This window comes from Zootoca vivipara, chromosome 3, assembly GCF_965207765.1.
Source record: "Zootoca vivipara chromosome 3, rZooViv2.hap1.1, whole genome shotgun sequence".
NCBI lineage: Eukaryota > Metazoa > Chordata > Lepidosauria > Squamata > Lacertidae > Zootoca > Zootoca vivipara.
In genome coordinates, this window is record NC_142586.1 from 119,461,773 (window position 1) to 119,477,370 (window position 15,598).

At 52.6% G+C, this 15,598-nt stretch overlaps 1 protein-coding gene across 6 annotated transcripts; it reads right to left on the reverse strand.

Moving 5' to 3' along the window:
- Positions 1 to 29: 29 nt before the first annotated feature.
- GCKR (glucokinase regulator) lies at positions 30 to 14,968 on the reverse strand. 6 transcript variants are annotated; one of them, XM_035110811.3, is made up of 19 exons: positions 14,817 to 14,968; positions 13,010 to 13,165; positions 12,148 to 12,216; positions 11,039 to 11,107; positions 10,629 to 10,702; positions 9,686 to 9,752; positions 9,272 to 9,325; positions 7,777 to 7,871; positions 6,912 to 7,017; positions 6,090 to 6,208; positions 5,841 to 5,939; positions 5,611 to 5,708; positions 5,283 to 5,359; positions 4,828 to 4,924; positions 3,057 to 3,154; positions 2,743 to 2,826; positions 2,446 to 2,595; positions 1,774 to 1,908; positions 30 to 1,075 (listed from the first exon to the last, which is right to left on the reverse strand). In XM_035110811.3, exons 1-19 carry the CDS (start codon positions 14,874 to 14,876, stop codon positions 908 to 910), a joined length of 1,875 nt encoding a protein of 624 aa, XP_034966702.1. In that variant the 5' UTR covers positions 14,877 to 14,968; the 3' UTR covers positions 30 to 907. The 6 variants fall into 6 exon arrangements, with proteins under 6 accessions (XP_034966702.1, XP_088523176.1, XP_088523175.1 ...); XM_088667050.1 differs by having other exon boundaries at positions 14,250 to 14,830; XM_035110810.3 differs by having other exon boundaries at positions 32 to 1,075; positions 5,611 to 5,735.
- Positions 14,969 to 15,598: the final 630 nt, after the last annotated feature.

Below are 15,598 nucleotides of genomic sequence, written 5' to 3' on the forward strand. Positions count from 1 at the left end.
CCCCAAACCAAGCAAGAACAGGACACCCAGTCCACAGACACATCTTTTATTACAAAAAGAGAGGAGACCAGAACTCGCCAGCTGGTTTCCCATCAAAGACAGGAGGAGCAACACAGTCAACCTCCGGCTTCAGGGCAGAAAGGAAGGAAATGAGCTGTGCCAACCTCATGCACTGAGACAGAGAAAGGGGCAGGGACTCCAGGGGGCAGGGTGGACCCAGGCCCTTTACCCCCAACCCACCTGCCGTGCCCCTCATCCCACCAGGCCACACAATGACACTGCCAGCATATGCTGACTACAGGCACCACAGACAATCTGCTGTGAGCCTTGCAAGGTTCCCCAAGTCATTTCATGACCCACCTGGCTTGGGCTCAATCTGTAGGTGGATGGTGCCCAGTCTGCGCTGCCTAGCTGGGTGCTGGTGGCCGTGGAAGCACAGGCTGGGAATCTGAAGCCCTTCCTGTCTCCCTAGTAGCACACCATGGTCCACCAGCCAGCCAGCCTCGCAGCAGAGGGCACAGGTGGCAGTGCCAGGGATGTGAGCTGGCAAGGAGAAAGCACAGATCGGAGGGGTTGGCAGGAAAGGCTGACAACCCACTCTAGCACGGCAGCCCAATGGTGGGGGGGCATGGAGGGGCATGGCATGGCATGGCAGCTCCTGAGACAAGGGAGTCGTTTTGGGGCAAGGCCCACCCAGACAGGGGGCAAAAAAAGGCATTCCCCAGAGACACAGATCCATCTCCCAAAGGGAAGAAGAACCTGTTTCTTGGCAGAGCAGGATCCCTGTCCTGGCCGGCACCAGCAGGGCAGTGTCAGATGAGGCCTCTCCCATCAGGCTGAGTGCCTCTGCTTGGAAGACCATCTGGGGCTTGAGGCTGTGGGACCCCTTGGAAGAAGTGTCCCCCCCCTATGTGCTCTGCTCATCAGGTTCTGACTTGTCAGCCCCCCTCTTCCTTCCAGGAGCATTCAGCGCAGCATCAAGGGCAGCTCGGAGGGAGGGAGCAGCATCCAGGCGGGCGCGGGCCTCTGGCACCGACCAGCTACGCAGGAGGCAGAGCAGGGCTGTGGGTACAACCTGGGCAAATGGAAGAGACATGGGGAAATCTGCAGTCAAACTGACCATTATGTTTGTTAATAAGCATATGAAAGGGTTAAGGAATACAAAATTCCTGTATTCCTGCATTTCCTGTGGCAGGAAATAGGACAAAAGATCTTAGAACCATAGTGTTGGAAGGGACCCCAAGTGTCATCTAGTCCAACCCCTTGCAATGCAGGAATCTCAGCTAAAGTACCCATTACAGAAAGCCATCCAACCTATGCTTGAAAACCTGAAAGGAAGGACAGTTCGCCAGCTTCTGAGAGAGAAGGTTCCACTGCCAAACAGCTCTCACTGTCAGATGTTTAGTCAAAGTCTCCTTGTTTGTAACTTGAAGCCATTGGTTTGGGCACCTTAATCTTTTCTTCCTCCTTTCCCCAGACTCCATTTTGGAAACTAAATTTGCATTTTGCAACTAAGAAGTATTTTTTTTACCTGCATACCACTTTGATTTATTCGCTGTCAGCATTGAATGTAAGTAAAATCTTTAAAACAGGTGTTTCATTCTTAGCAATAGGGACAGAGAATGGAAATGTCAGTAGACCACAAATAAACAGGAATAAGAGATGTGATTGGTGTGACTTGTACCTCCTGTGTCATGGCACAAGTGTGGGATGACCAGATGGAGAAGTGGGATGGCCAGCTGGGGGGGAGGGAGGGAGAGAACACCTGCCTACCTTGCTCTTGTCTGTTGCTACAGCAATGTGCTTGGAGACTGGAGCTGTGCGGAGAGCGTCCGAGAGCGGCTCAGGATCATAGATGGTTTGCAGGAGACCTTCCAGGCACTTGGCATGCGGATGCCCTGAGAACCTCTGGAGGGAGAGAGAGAAGTTGGGTGGGGCTGTCAGGGGGTGGCAAAGGACACAGACCCTTCCTGAGTGTGGGGACTTGAGCCCAGCTTTTTCTTCAAGGTGGTGGCCCCACAGAGGGCCTGGGATGTGAGCAAACGTCACTCAGGTTCATGTCACATGTTGCCCTGACGGTGCTCATGGGTGTCTTTGGACCAGGCACTGTCTTTCCATGAGTAGTCTACCTAAGATGGTTGTTGTGAGAATCACAAGGATAAAGCCCGCCATTGCTTCCCAAAGCATCTTAGTGGATGATTGAGATACAAGCAAAACTGAGAGTCGGGCAGGGTCTCAGAGGCCCCCTCCCCCGTGTTAGAAAGTGGAAGGAGGAGGGAGCTGGACTGAGCGGAAGGCCTCGGCTGGCCTGACACTGCACCAGGCACTGCTGTTGCCCAAGCAAGACTCTGCTGGCACTCTGATGGCCAGCCCTCACCCTGGGAAGTGGACACCCATTGACTAGCTCCATGGCCCTGCAGGGGAGCCTTCTGGGATACCCAGTACCTGCAGGATGCTGACTGCCCTCCAGAAGAGCTTGGAGTTGCTCACTCGCAGGTCTACCATGTAATTGCGCAGGATCTTGCCCTTCAGTACGTGAGCCCCGGTGCTGACTGTGTTCAGGATCCACTTGGTGCTGAGCTCCCTTTGGAACCTCTGCAAAGGGACAGGGGGTGGGCTGAATGGGCAAGTGGAGGGTGGGCAGAGAAGGGCCAGGCCGGGGGGGAGGTCCAGCCTGGACACCAAGCAATTCTCCCCCCCCCCTTGTCAGTGGCTCCCTGCTCCCTACAGCCCCCTCCTCACCTGGATGAACTTGCCTTCATACTCCAGGAACAGGATGGGCCACATGATGCTGATGATGGAGGGGAAGAGCTTCTTGAGTGAGGCCTGGCCGGCGGGGGGGGGGGGGGAGCAAAGCAGAGAGGGAGGGGAAACAGTCAGCCAAAAGGTCCAGCTCTGAAAGGGGCTTGCTCAATAGGTGGGGCAGAGCCCTCTTGCATGTGTGATTCTGCCCCTCCAGGGCAGTGGACTATGGGTCATAGCCATCGTGACCAGTAGCCATCAGTCATCAGGTATTGAGGGCCTGCAAGCATGCCCACCTTGCAGACAGCACCTACCGGCAGGTATTGCCCAACTGTGGCATGAGAAAGGGCTTGCACATTGGAGGTCCTCTCCTTCACCTGAACCACCAACTTCTCCACTTCATCAAGGTTGTCTGCAGTCGAGAGAGGAGAGAGGGGTGTTGGTGGCAAAGGGTTTAGGGTGCTCACTCCCCCACCAGCTGTTTCCCTTTCCGGAAAGGAGGGAGAGGTGCCGATCCAAGTGCCTTTGACTCACAGGTGGGGCTGTCTTATGTGGAGCCAGCCACTGGTCCAGGCAGCCCAGGATTGTCTCCAGGGGCACCGGGGGGGGGCAGGATGGCCCCCCTATGTGTAGGAGATTAGCATTCAAAATATAACAGTTAAGAAGTCTAGGGGCTGTAAATTGCTAGACATGCAGATTTGGACCATAGAAATGTCAAAGGTGGAGAGAGAGAGAGAGCACACTGTGTGATGTCATCCATTCACCATGTCTTCAAGGCAGATGGATGTTGGTAATCTCCCTGACTGCACAATACAATTTTGTAATCAGCTATATATTTTGAAACCCTTAAGTATTTTACTGCCCATAGTTTTACTGCTGCCTTTGCTGTGATCCAATGCAAGACTGCTAAGTAAGTAAACACTAATTTTACTGACTTTATAAGTTGTTGCCTGATTCTTTGTTAAGAGGGGTAAGAAAAGGGGAAGCCAGCTAACCTTAGAAGTAGTAGTAGTAGTAGTAAGAGTAATAATAAAAATAATAATATATTTTTTCTGCCCCACCCACCTGACTGGGTTGCCCCTGCCACTCTGCATGGCTTCCAACAAAATATAAGAAAACAGAACAAAACAAAACATCAAGCAGCTGGAATTGCTCAGAAAATACGGCAATCTTTGCAGCCTAGTTTCAAGCATCTACCGTATATTTTGCTGCCAAGGATGGGGTTCTCTGCGTAACCCATACATACACATGGAAGACTGGCAATTGTAATTAATGTATCCTCCCCATGCCATCCATAACCTGATCCAGCCACTATGGACAGGCTCTTCTCATGTTCCTTGCAAACTGTGATTCTTTTCAGCTAGAGGTGTTGGTGGCTGGACCCCAGAGCCGCCTCCTGCTCTGAACTAGGCAAAGAGGGATGGAGGTCGGGAGCCCTCAGAGCGCTGGCTCCAGCAGCCCCCCCTTCTGCCATCCCTTCTGTGCTTGCTGAGCTGCAGACTCCCTCCTCCTCCCACCTCCTGGCTCCCTAGAACACCCAAAGGGCCCTGCAGCTGGATCCGGCCAAAGGGAGCCCATCTAGCAGAGCATCCTGATCTCACGGTGGCCAACCCAAAGGAAGCCCGCAAGCAGGATCTGAATGCAGCAGCAGCAGCAGCAGCCCCCCTCTTCACTTGGGGCTCCCAGGAACTGCTCCTATTCAGAAGTATCTTGGCTCTGAAAGTGCAGGCAGAAGCCAGCCTTGTGTCTTCCATGAATTTTCTTCAGAGTATAAAACCACCACCACTACCACCACCACTCCTCTTGAGGGCAGCCAAGTTGGTGGCCATCTCAGCCTCCACAGTCTAATAATAATAATAATAATAATAATAATTTATTTGTACCCCGCCCATCTGGCTGAGTCTCCCCAGCCACTCTGGGCGGCTTCCAATCGAATATCAAAACAATACAGCAATAGCACAATTACAAAAGTCACAAACAATACATAAACCATAAACCATATAATCATGGGGAGACACATTCTCCTTTCTCCAACATCTCCCAAGAGGCCCTTCTGCCCCCCTGCCTCACCCTCCCACCTCTCACCATCCACTGTGAAAAGGAAGAGGACGGTATCCAGCTCCGTCAATGATGGGAGGATTGTTTTCACAAAATCTTCTTCAGAGAAAGCAAACTTGGGGCCCTGCACAAGAAAGACAGAAAGAAGAAGCTGTCCACACCTGGCTTTGGTGGGAGGGGGATGCAGCCACAAGGCATGTGGGGGGTCTTGAGTTATGGGTTGGCCTTGATCTACTAGAAATGAGATGAAAGCCGTCATTTTGGATGCCCTGGCACTGCTTGGCGTGTGTGCCCAACTCCCATGTGCCTTGGAGAAGTGGATGGCCCTTGGAGGGGGCAGCTCCTCTTGCTTTCGGGGTTGGGCCTGTGCATTTGGGTTTGGTGTCCCCTTTCTGTAGAAGCCCCGAAAAGAGAAGGAAGTGAAGAAGGAGAAGACCCCAGCCTAGGAGGTGTCCAAACAACCTCCTCCTCTGACCACTCGCCTGTGCAATCAGATCAGCCTCTCTGTTGAACATTTCGCTGCGGTCCCCAATGAGGAAGCCCCGGACATCGTTGATGTCTGTGCCACGAAGGGAGAAGCAGAAAAGTGAGTTCATGTGTCTGCATAGGAAGGAACCCTCTCTCACACACACTCATGCACACGTACTGGAACCTCCTGCCAATCACCTGCAGCCGCCTCCAGCCCCTCCATCAGCACATGACATTTCCTGGCCCTGGTGAATGAGGACATTCTGGAGGGGGTGAGTCCCACATTCACAGAACTGCTCTCTGCCCAGTCTCAATTCACCCTCCTTGCCTGGTAGGGCTCACCTGCCCCAAAGGTGGGGATGCACTCGGCCCCATCCATGATGGCGATGATGCCCAGGGTGTGCCAGCCGACCAGGTAGACATAAGCCTTCTTCTGTAGGCTGCGGCGGAGAGAGGCAGAGATTGTGCTGGGAGGCAGAGAGTTTTTGACAGGCCAAAGCCCACAGGAGCTGAGGTTCAAGGAAGATAAATTCTGGTTGGTGTGAAGAGATTCCTGCCCACCTGAGGCTCACCTGGTCCCTGCTTGCTTCACAAGGGCAGCAATCTTCTTGCTCTGACCATAGGTGACTTTGTGGGCCCGTTCGTAGGTGCGGAGGATTTCCAGAAGACACCTGCAGAGAGGGTTCAGAGGGAACTCTGTTGGGCTTTGTGCTGCTGGTCAGCTGCCAGGAGAGGGACTGGGCGCTAAGAGAGGCTCCTCTCCCCACCCCATGGAGGAGCCCCCAGAGGCTGGCCTGCTTGGCTTCTGCTCCATAACTCACTTCTCTGAGATCTCGCTGTCCTTGGAGACTGTCTTGTGTGCAGTCAGGAGCAGAGTTTCCAGAAGGATCTTGGTGGCGCTGCCGCCCTTCATGCGGGATGAGCCAGTGAGCCCTTCAGGCTGAAAGAGCACAGCAGGCTGAGATAGGTTCCTTGCCTGGTCCTTAGAGGAGACTTTCCCAATGCCCCATGGAGCTGCCAGGATGTGCCAGAGATCAGGGCCCCATGGACTGGGCTGGCAATCCTGCCTGCCTGCACTAGCCCATCGGAGGCCTTCCTGGGAACAAGCTCTTATACTGGAGCACAACTAAAGTATGCCCTGAGGCCCACAGCCAGCAGCTCTTGTTATGAGATGGCGAAACACATTGCCCTGAAAGATAGAACTTGCAAGGAAGTAGATTTCAGGTAAACATGCTTATTGAATTCCATTTATTTCATATATGTGAGTGCTGGGGAGAGCAGGGAATGGAGTGCACATGGGGGAGGCTTCTACTCTAGAACAGGCTCCTGCCTGCAGAGGGGCTCTGTTTGGCTTGGGACCATGGCACACCCTTTCCTCACTGACTGATGGCACCAAACCCTTTTGAAGAACCATCACCATCCGAGGGCCTCTTCCAGGTGCCTCACCTGAGGGAGGTGCAGCAGGTGACACCTGAGAACAGGCTCAGTCAGAGGTGACACCCCCTGTCCCCTATCTGTGAGCTGCTCTCTCCAGGGGACCATCCTCAGCTCCACCAATGCCAGTATGTACTGTGGATGTGCAGGGATGGTAGGTCTGATGAGGGAAGCACAGGGAAGCCCCCCCCCCGCTCCCCAGCGCTCACCCCCACGGCAGGATTGAGGATGAAGGCCTGGTGGGTCTCCTGCAGCTTCTCCATCCTCTCAGCCACTTGCCGGAAGGTGGAGTGGAAACCCTCAATCTTGTCTGTCCTGTAGGAAGATGTGGGGTGTGCGAGGGCAAGCAGGGGCCTCTTGCCCAGATCCCCCCCCCTTTGCTGGATTCCAACACTGTCCAAGCCACCTCATCACTTCCTTCACATCCACAAGGTCACCCTCCCCAGAGCCCCACATGGACCTCCTCTTGCTTTCCACAGGGAGAATTTAGAATGTTTATTACATATTACTGTTAATGGTGTGGTTTGTACAGATGAACATTTCACAAAGCCCAACCTCTGAAGCAGAAAGAAGATTGCATCCCACCCCACTCTCACTCTCATTCTACTTTAGCTGGGGATTTCTTGTTTATCTTACTGAAATGTATGGTTCATTCCTAGCAAAGGGCACAGAGGGGGGAAAGTCAGCAGACCACAAATAAAGAGGGATAAGAGGTGTAATTGCCTAATTTCTAGATTCTAGTAAGCTGCAAAAGCGTCGGTGTGTTTTTACTCTGCTAAAAGGGCTTCACAGCCTGTTTACTCTCATATTTGCCCACCACACATGGGATTGGTGATTTAAATTTAAAGTTACACATTTAATTCTCAACCCATCTCCATTATCTGCTTTCTTCTCCCTGCCCCGCCCCTCCCCCCTCTGTAAAGATGATGCCTCAGCCAAGCGCCTCCCAAGCTCGAGATGGCTCTGGCCTCTGGCACAGGAGATGCTCTGAACAGGGTTGGCCAATTGGCCAGACTCGGCAAAGTGTTTGGCAGCTCACCCTGCAGCTCTTCTGGACCTGCCCCCCCTCCTTACCTGGCCATGGTGACTGGGTTGAATCCCACCAGAACTGGGACATAGATGTCCAAGTTGTTCATGCAGAAATCCAGCTGCCCAGCCACGTAGGGAGCCTGTTGCAAGCAAGCAGAGCCCGTGTGAGGCAGCACCAGCCACAGTGGCCATGCCTTAGTTGCAGTCACAGGCAGGCAGCCTCTGCTCCAAAGGCCATGTTCCTCCAGGCCAAGCTCCAAAGGGACCCCTGGATTAGGAAAGGTTACTTCCATCTTCCTGGACCCATATTTCCTCTTTCAGGCCTGGCACCAATGTGCAAAACTCAGCGCAACAACAAAGGAAGAGCTGCTGCATCAGGCCAAAGGAAGCCCACCTAGTCCAGCATCCTGTTCTCACTGTGGCCAACCAGCTGCCCCAAAGGGAAACCTGCAAGGAAGAGTCGAGCACATCTACTCTCCCCTCCCATGATTTCCGGCCACTGCTATTCAGAAGCATTGCTGTTTCCGATCGTGGAGGCAGAGCAGACTAGTAACCGTTGTGGCCAGCAGCCATTGATAGCCCTCTCCTGCTCCATGTATTTGTCGCCTCCTCTTTGAAAGTCATCCAAGTCAGTGGCCATGACTGCCTCCTGTGGCAGCAGGTTCCATAGTTCATTACACGTTGCCTCACTGACTGGCAACAGCTCTCCAGGGCAGGGGTAAGCAACCTAAGGCCCATGGGCCGGATGCGGCCCAATCGCCTTCTCAATCCGGCCCACGGAAGGTCCAGGAATCAGCGTGTTTTTACATGAGTAGATTGTGTGTTTTTATTTACAATGCATCTCTGGGTTATTTGTGGGGCATAGGAATTTGTTCAATTCCCCCCCCCCCCCAAAAAAATATAGTCTGGCCCACCACATGGTCTGCGGGACGGTGGACTGGGCTCTCCTCCTGTGCCACTTGGAGACGCTGCCCTGGGGGATCAAACCTGTGACTTAAATCAGATGATCCAACCACTGAGCTCCAGTGGCCCTTCCCCATTGCCAGCAGAAATATCCACTGGACACACCTAAGGACTTGGCAGTGAGGGAAGAAGAAGAGTTTGGATTTGATATCCCGCTTTATCACTACCCGAAGGAGTCTCAAAGCGGCTAACATTCTCCTTTCCTTTCCTCCCCCACAACAAACTCTCTGTGAGGTGAGTGGGGCTGAGAGACTTCAAAGAAGTGTGACTAGCCCAAGGTCACCCAGCAGCTGCATGTGGAGGAGCGACGACGCGAACCCGGTTCCCCAGATTACGAGTCTACCGCTCTTAACCACTACACCACACTGGCTCCCAGTGTGGAGTTTGTCAGAGGTGGCTTTTGTGGTCCTCCATGTGAAACCTTCTGGCTGGGGTGGGGTGCAACATCCCTCTCGTCTTCTGCTCCCCTGCCCATCTGGAACAGAGATATATATCCCTTCATCTACTACAGGAATTGGGAGGGTCCCTCCCTCCCCACCTCCCTCCACTCCTGTTCTGTCCTGCATGAAATACTCACAGACAAACCACATGAAATCCCAAAGAAAATGACCTTCTTCTTCCCTTCACAGACCTGGAGGAGGAGAGAGAAAAGGGAGCGCAGGTGTCACTGTTATGCTGTTGCTGCTGCCCCTCACTCCCCAGCCCTCCTCCCTAGGCCAGCATCAGCTGCCTCCACCTCCACCCAGGGCCAAAGGCACCCGCCATTTCTCCTGTGGGCTCTCTTCCTGCCAGTGAGGCAAGGGAAACCAAGGCCTTTAGATGGCCCTGTGGTGGAGCTGCTCTCCACCAGAAGAATCTGTAGCTGGTGCTTGTTCCTTTGCAACAGCAGCTCTGGGGAGCTGAGGGTGCTGATAGACAAGGGTCTACACACACACACACACACACACACACACACACACACACACACACACACACACACCAGCAGCCTCACCTTGTTTAGGTCCTCAATACCCAGCAGCGCATTGTCCTCAGGGCCCTCCAGGGATGCTACAAGAGACCTGTGAGAAGGGGCATCAGAAATGCACTTGTCTGTGTGGAAACTGAATTTGCAGGCAAAATGAGATTTCAAGTTTTGCTGGATAAGCAAAGGGTTAAGACACCTGGAGATCCCCTATAAATTCCTAAAGAGGACACTCTGTGAGGTCATATCCTCTGCTTCCCGTTGGTAGGAAAAGTAACAAATGAAAATATTCCTTATCACTTCCTCCCTCCTCAGTCTCTTTTTCACCATGGAGCTGAAGAGAAGGATGCTTAATCTAGACTCCATTTTTTTATCTCAACCATATTTTTATAATGTCAGATTCTGCCTCTCTTGTTTTCACTGCTGCTTCTGCTGGGATCAGCTCTGAAACTTTATGTAACAAGGTTAAGCCACCTTCTCCCAGAAGTTTCCACATCTTATGCTCCAAAGGGATGCAGACCCTTCAACTGTCCCAATTTAATCAGGACATCTGATTTTGAGGGGCCATGCTTTCAAGCGAGATCTTGGCCTGAAATGTGTGCACCCTAGTTTTCTTCTTGGACATGTTGGAGGGTATGAGGATGGTCATTTTACACACTGCTAACTAGATGTCAAACTCACACAAATGAGTAAGAGGAAGGATAAATAATAAATAATATCCCACCCTGCCCTCCAAATCCACCCAAAACTCTGAACCCTCCAACATGAAACTCTGCAGTCCAGAGCTCCAGTTACCACCAGCACCACACAAATGCACACATGAAAAGACTCTCTTCTCCAAACTCAGGTCTGCACCTGAAACGTTTGCACATGCATTTGCCCCCCATGTCCCAGACACCCCCCACACCAGTCTAGTAGCCTAGAGTCCCAAATGGCCTTTTTTGCAACCCACCTGCTCATCCTGTGTCCTTACCTGTCCCCCCCAGCAATTATATATGTGTACTGGGGCAGCTGCCCCAACCCCTTCAGGAGTATGTTAAAGGATACCTAGGAAAAACAGGCACAAAGACAGTCAGGGAGGGCGACCTGTGCCCCCCCCCAGCTCTGAGGGACCACCCCAAAGGCCACAGTGCAAAGCCTGCCCTTCCTAGCAATGCAGTCCCTTTGTGGCATCCCAGGCAGGTGCCCCCTCCTGGTGCAGCCCTGAGCCAGGCTTAGTGGCAAACCCTCCAGCACTGACTCCCAGGGACAAGGGGGCAAGCCTCGGGGATGCCGTGTGTGTGTGTGTGTGTGTGTGTGTGTGTGTGTGAAATGAGGGAGCAGAAGGAAGAGGCAGGGGAGAAGGAGGGGAGGAAGAGAAGGGCATAGGCAGGAGGCACTCACCGCCATGAGGAAGCCCATCCGGCCAGAGGCTCCCCCTCCACTCAGCACAATGAGCGTGTTGTCTGGTTCCTGAGGAAAGAAGGAAGAGACAAATAGGCTGGGTGTCCACCCACTCAGTTGATCCTGGCCCAGCTGCCAAGGACCCTCTACCCCCCTCCCCATAAGCAACTGAATACCTGGCCTCTACCATAGTTTTGCCCGCCATCCAGCGGAAACTGTGGTTGTAGCTGGACATGTGGGATAACAAGCCTCATATAACCAACATGCTACTGCATGAAGGGGTTAATGCCATAGAGTAAGCTGCCCTGCCAGGTCACTTCCCTCACCTTGGGAAGAAGGTAATCAAGCATATTGTTGTATCTTAGTCTTTCCAATCTGCCGCCAATGTGAAGAAACGTCTACATTTTAGCTGTGAAGCTAAATGTGAAGAAACTACATTTAAGCTAGACTTAAGTATGTCTTTGTAACTGAATTACCATTTTAAGCCTGCCTGAAAAAAGCTGCTGCATCTGTTACTCTACAGCAGGCATGTCCAACAGGTAGATCGTGATCTACCGGTAGATCACTGGACATCTGCGGTAGATCACTGGTAGATCATTGGCTCCCCCCAAAGAAGCTGAACAACTGTGGCTCCCCTAAAAAAAGCTCAACATTTTACCTTCTCCCTGAAAAAACTCAACAACTTTGACCTGACCCCCCCCCAATGGGCCTGCTTCCTTCCTAAAAAAAGCTGAACAACTAACTTTGACCTGAACCCCCAAAAAGGGGGTAGATCACTGCCAGTTTTTTTAATTCTGTGAGTAGATCATAGTCTCTTGGGAGTTGGCCACCCCTGCTCTACAGCAAATATTTTAAGGGGGAGAAAAGGGGGAAATTCCAGGAGAATCCAGTCTGCCTTAAAGCATCCTGAATTACTTAAACAAAAAGGCTAAAACTAGCCTATTTAAGCTTTATTTTTAAGCTGCAAAGGGATGCACTCTGTTGAACTCACAAACATGATGAAGGAAAGATAATATCTAATGATCATATCCTCTCCTAGCATTTCTACACATCACAACAACAACACAACACAACACACACACACACACACACAGTGTCACCTGTCATACCTTCAGCACCTCCTGCACTTTGGCAATTATGTCCACCATGGTCTTCAGCACTGACTCGCTGTACAGCCTCTGGGGGAGACAGAAAAGGGTGTCAGTGGTGCTATTTCTCCATCGCATCTGAATCAGGAGGAGCTATGACTGTTCTTAACCTGTGCCCAGGTGCAGCAGTGGGCAGGATGGTTGCCAACAAACTGAGACAATGCTGGTAAGACAGAGACGTGTGTGTGTGTGTGTGTGTGTAGGTGGGTCTCAGGTGCAGAAGATGGGGCATGGTTCGCCAGTTCAGGGCATGGTTGTGCCTCGTCTGAAGGAGCAGGTCTGTAGTCTGGGGCTGCTCCCAGTTCCATCTCTGTTACTGGAGGCTCACGTGACCTCTGTGGCAAGGGACACCTCATGTCAGCTTAGGATGGTGTGCTAACTACATCCTTTTCTGGACACAGATAGCTTAGCTGTCATTCGTGTGTTGGTAACTTCACAATTGGACTACTGTAATGCACCCAACATCAACATCGTTGGACTGATCATGTTGTTTGGATGCCTGATTATATGGTCTTCCAAAGCGAACAGGGGACAACAAAAGAGGTTAAAGGTGCCCTCAAGGCAAATCTTTAAAAATGTGAAACACTGGTCTGCAAGCGCTCCAATTGGAGAATAGCCTTTACCAAAGGCACAAACTCAGGGTGAAAAGTAGAAATGAGCCTAAGAGGAAGACACGTTTGGCAAACCCTCACCATGATCAACTCCTGCCTGGAAACCCACAGGGTCCCTTCCAACTCTGCTATTCTCTGATTCTACAGTGTTGAAGGGTCACATTCCAGATCACCCCCATCCCAGGCAAGTAGGCAGGAAGAGGCAGAGTCACCTTGTAGTTGACCAGAGCTTCGTCGTCTTCCTGGAATATTTCTGCATCACAGTCTCTGAGCAGCTGGACGATCTGCGCAGCGTCTGCCTTGTCCAGCTCCCGGGTGATGGGGTTGGACTTCTCCGTGATGGGCAAGGCAGCCTCATACCCTGCCAGCTGGGAGAAAAAGGCATGAAGGGAGGGGGCTGTGGGGGACAGACGCAAGGGGGGGCAATAAGCACTGCAGAACAGCTGTAAGGCTCTGCCCTCCAAGCTCTGCTGGAATCCACCCTGAGAGAAGCTGTGCCTGCCTAGACATTTTGGTGGGTTTTCCCTTGGCATGTGGCACATTTTTTGCTGACTTTCCCCTCGGGCTTTTGAAGACCCCACACATGTCACAGAATCTTTGCCCCACTGAACACCTGTGCACAGGGCCGCTATGGAAATCCATGACTTAAATGTATATTTTTATTTAGATGCTAACCTGCCAAAACCATGACTCACTGTGACTGACATACACAATATGATTAGACACACCAGTGTTATACGGGTGCAGCCTCAAAGGGAAATGTAATCCAGCCTCCATATATGGGGCGCCTCTTCTCAACGAGTCTCAGAAAGAGGCTTGGAAATGTATTGAGGTCCTGGATCAAACCTCCTCCCAGGATATGTTGCAGGACACAGGGGAGAATATCCCATCCTTGGAGGGCTCCTCAAGTGGCAAGGAAGAGATTCTGAAGTTGGAGGAAAAACTTTCTGACAATAAGAGCCTTGGACTCTCCTTCCTTGGAGGATTTTAAGCAGAGGCTGGGTGGCCCTCTGGCAGGGATTCATTCTCTGTCATTCCTGCATTGCAGGGGGTTGGGCTAGATGACCTTGGGGTGCCTACCAACTCTACAGTTCTCTGGTTCTATCATTCAGGCACCCATACCAACCAGAGAGGCCATCACTCTCCACTCTGACAGAGCAACCCACCCTCTTTCAACATCTTGGGTGAGCTCCCGTTGCTTGGTCCCAGCTCCTGCCAACCTAGCAGTTCGAAAGCACATCAAAATGCAAGTAGATAAATAGGAACCGCTACAGCGGGAAGGTAAACGGCGTTTCCATGTGCTGCTCTGGATTGCCAGAAGCGGCTTTGTCATGCTGGCCACATGACCTGGAAGCTATATGCCGGCTCCCTCGGCCAATAATGCGAGATGAGCGCGCAACCCCAGAGTCGGTCACGACTGGACCTAATGGTCAGGGGTCCCTTTACCTTTACCTTTAACCCTGCGGGGACTTGGGTTGCCTTCTCTTCCGCAGCCCTGGGCCCTGTGGCAACAGGAGGTCCTGCTGTGAAATCGCAGATGGGCAGAGAGGGCGGTGGTGCCCCTCAAGTCCTGCTTGTGGGCTTCTTCCCAGGGGGCGTCTGCCTGGCCACCGTGAGAACAGGAAGCTGGACTAGATAGGGATCCTTGGCCTGATCCTGCAGCCAGGCTCTTCTCATGTACTTATAGGGCCTTCTGCATGCAGGGCAAGTGCTCATTGACAGAGCTGTGCATGGACCCTTCTTCTAGGGGCAAGCGCTGGGCGCATCCCCCTCTTCTACTTATCTGGTGGTGCCACTCGGACAAAGGAAGCTTCCTTCTGAAGAAATGCAGGCACCCATCCCCCACACACCCCTCAGAAGCAGGGCTTCCTTTCACCAAGCCCTGCTGCTGCTGCTGCTGCTGGGGGGGGGGGTCTCCATTCTGCCAGACTACTTGCCCCCCCCCTGCTTTTGGGGGCAGGTCCACCTGTCGCAGGGAAGTGCTGGCCCTTCTCTCCCAGTTCCTGCTCCCGTCCTTACCTCCCACTTGCCCTGGTCTGGCGTGTCGATGACATGAGGGTATTTCTTGGTGCCCCGCATGGTTCAAGGCCAAGAACAGGCTCAGAGCTCTGGATGCTGCTTTTGCCGGCCTTATCAGGCCTCTGCTGTAATGATTAATCCAGGCAGTTAAATTTCAAGCTGCTCATTGCTCTATGTCCAGAGCAGACAGATTCCCCGCTTATGGGGGGCGGGGGGGGGCGGGGAGGCAGTGCTGCCCCCTCTATCTCCTGGAGGGCACAGTCAGGTGATTGCATCACTTCTGGCTCACCGGAAGGAGGAAACAGGCCCCTGGTTGATAGCTGCATGGCAAGCAAGGCCAGAGAGGCTGGGTTGGAAAGGCACCAAGAGAGAAGAGGGAGGGAGATGTACTGGACAGAGTGTCGGAGGAGCACCTGGGAGAGCAAGGTTCGAATCCCCACTCAGCCATGATGCTTCCCGGTCACTGCCTCTCAGCCTAACCTACCTCACAGGGTTGTTGTGGGGTTTAAATGAGGAAAACTATCTGTGCCACCTTGAGCTCCCTGGAGAAAAAGATACAATGGGATAGAAAGGCAATGAAATGACTAAGAATGTCAGGGCTCTCCCATAGCCCCACAAGGGTCTCAGGCCCAGGTGGAAGACTTTGTCTCGCTCTAGCAGGTGTGGAGCTGAGGCCAAGAGGCAATGGTTGGAAAGGCACTGAGGGCAGCAGCTGGCAAACTCAGGAGGAAGATTAAACCAGACTGGATCTTTGGGCTTTGCAGTTCAGAGCTCTGGGGTGG

What these genes read in the sequence shown, in the direction of transcription:
- GCKR (XM_035110810.3), bottom strand. Translation starts at nt 14,876, where the DNA reads ATGCGGGGCACCAAGAAATACCCTCATGTCATCGACACGCCAGACCAG. An exon ending in AAGCTCTGGTCAACTACAAG is followed by an intron (nt 12,217 to 13,009) that starts GTGACTCTGCCT and finishes TGTCTCCCCCAG; the next exon opens with AGGCTGTACAGCGAGTCAGT. An exon ending in AACCCAGTCACCATGGCCAG is followed by an intron (nt 7,018 to 7,776) that starts GTAAGGAGGGGG and finishes ATCTTCCTACAG; the next exon opens with GACAGACAAGATTGAGGGTT.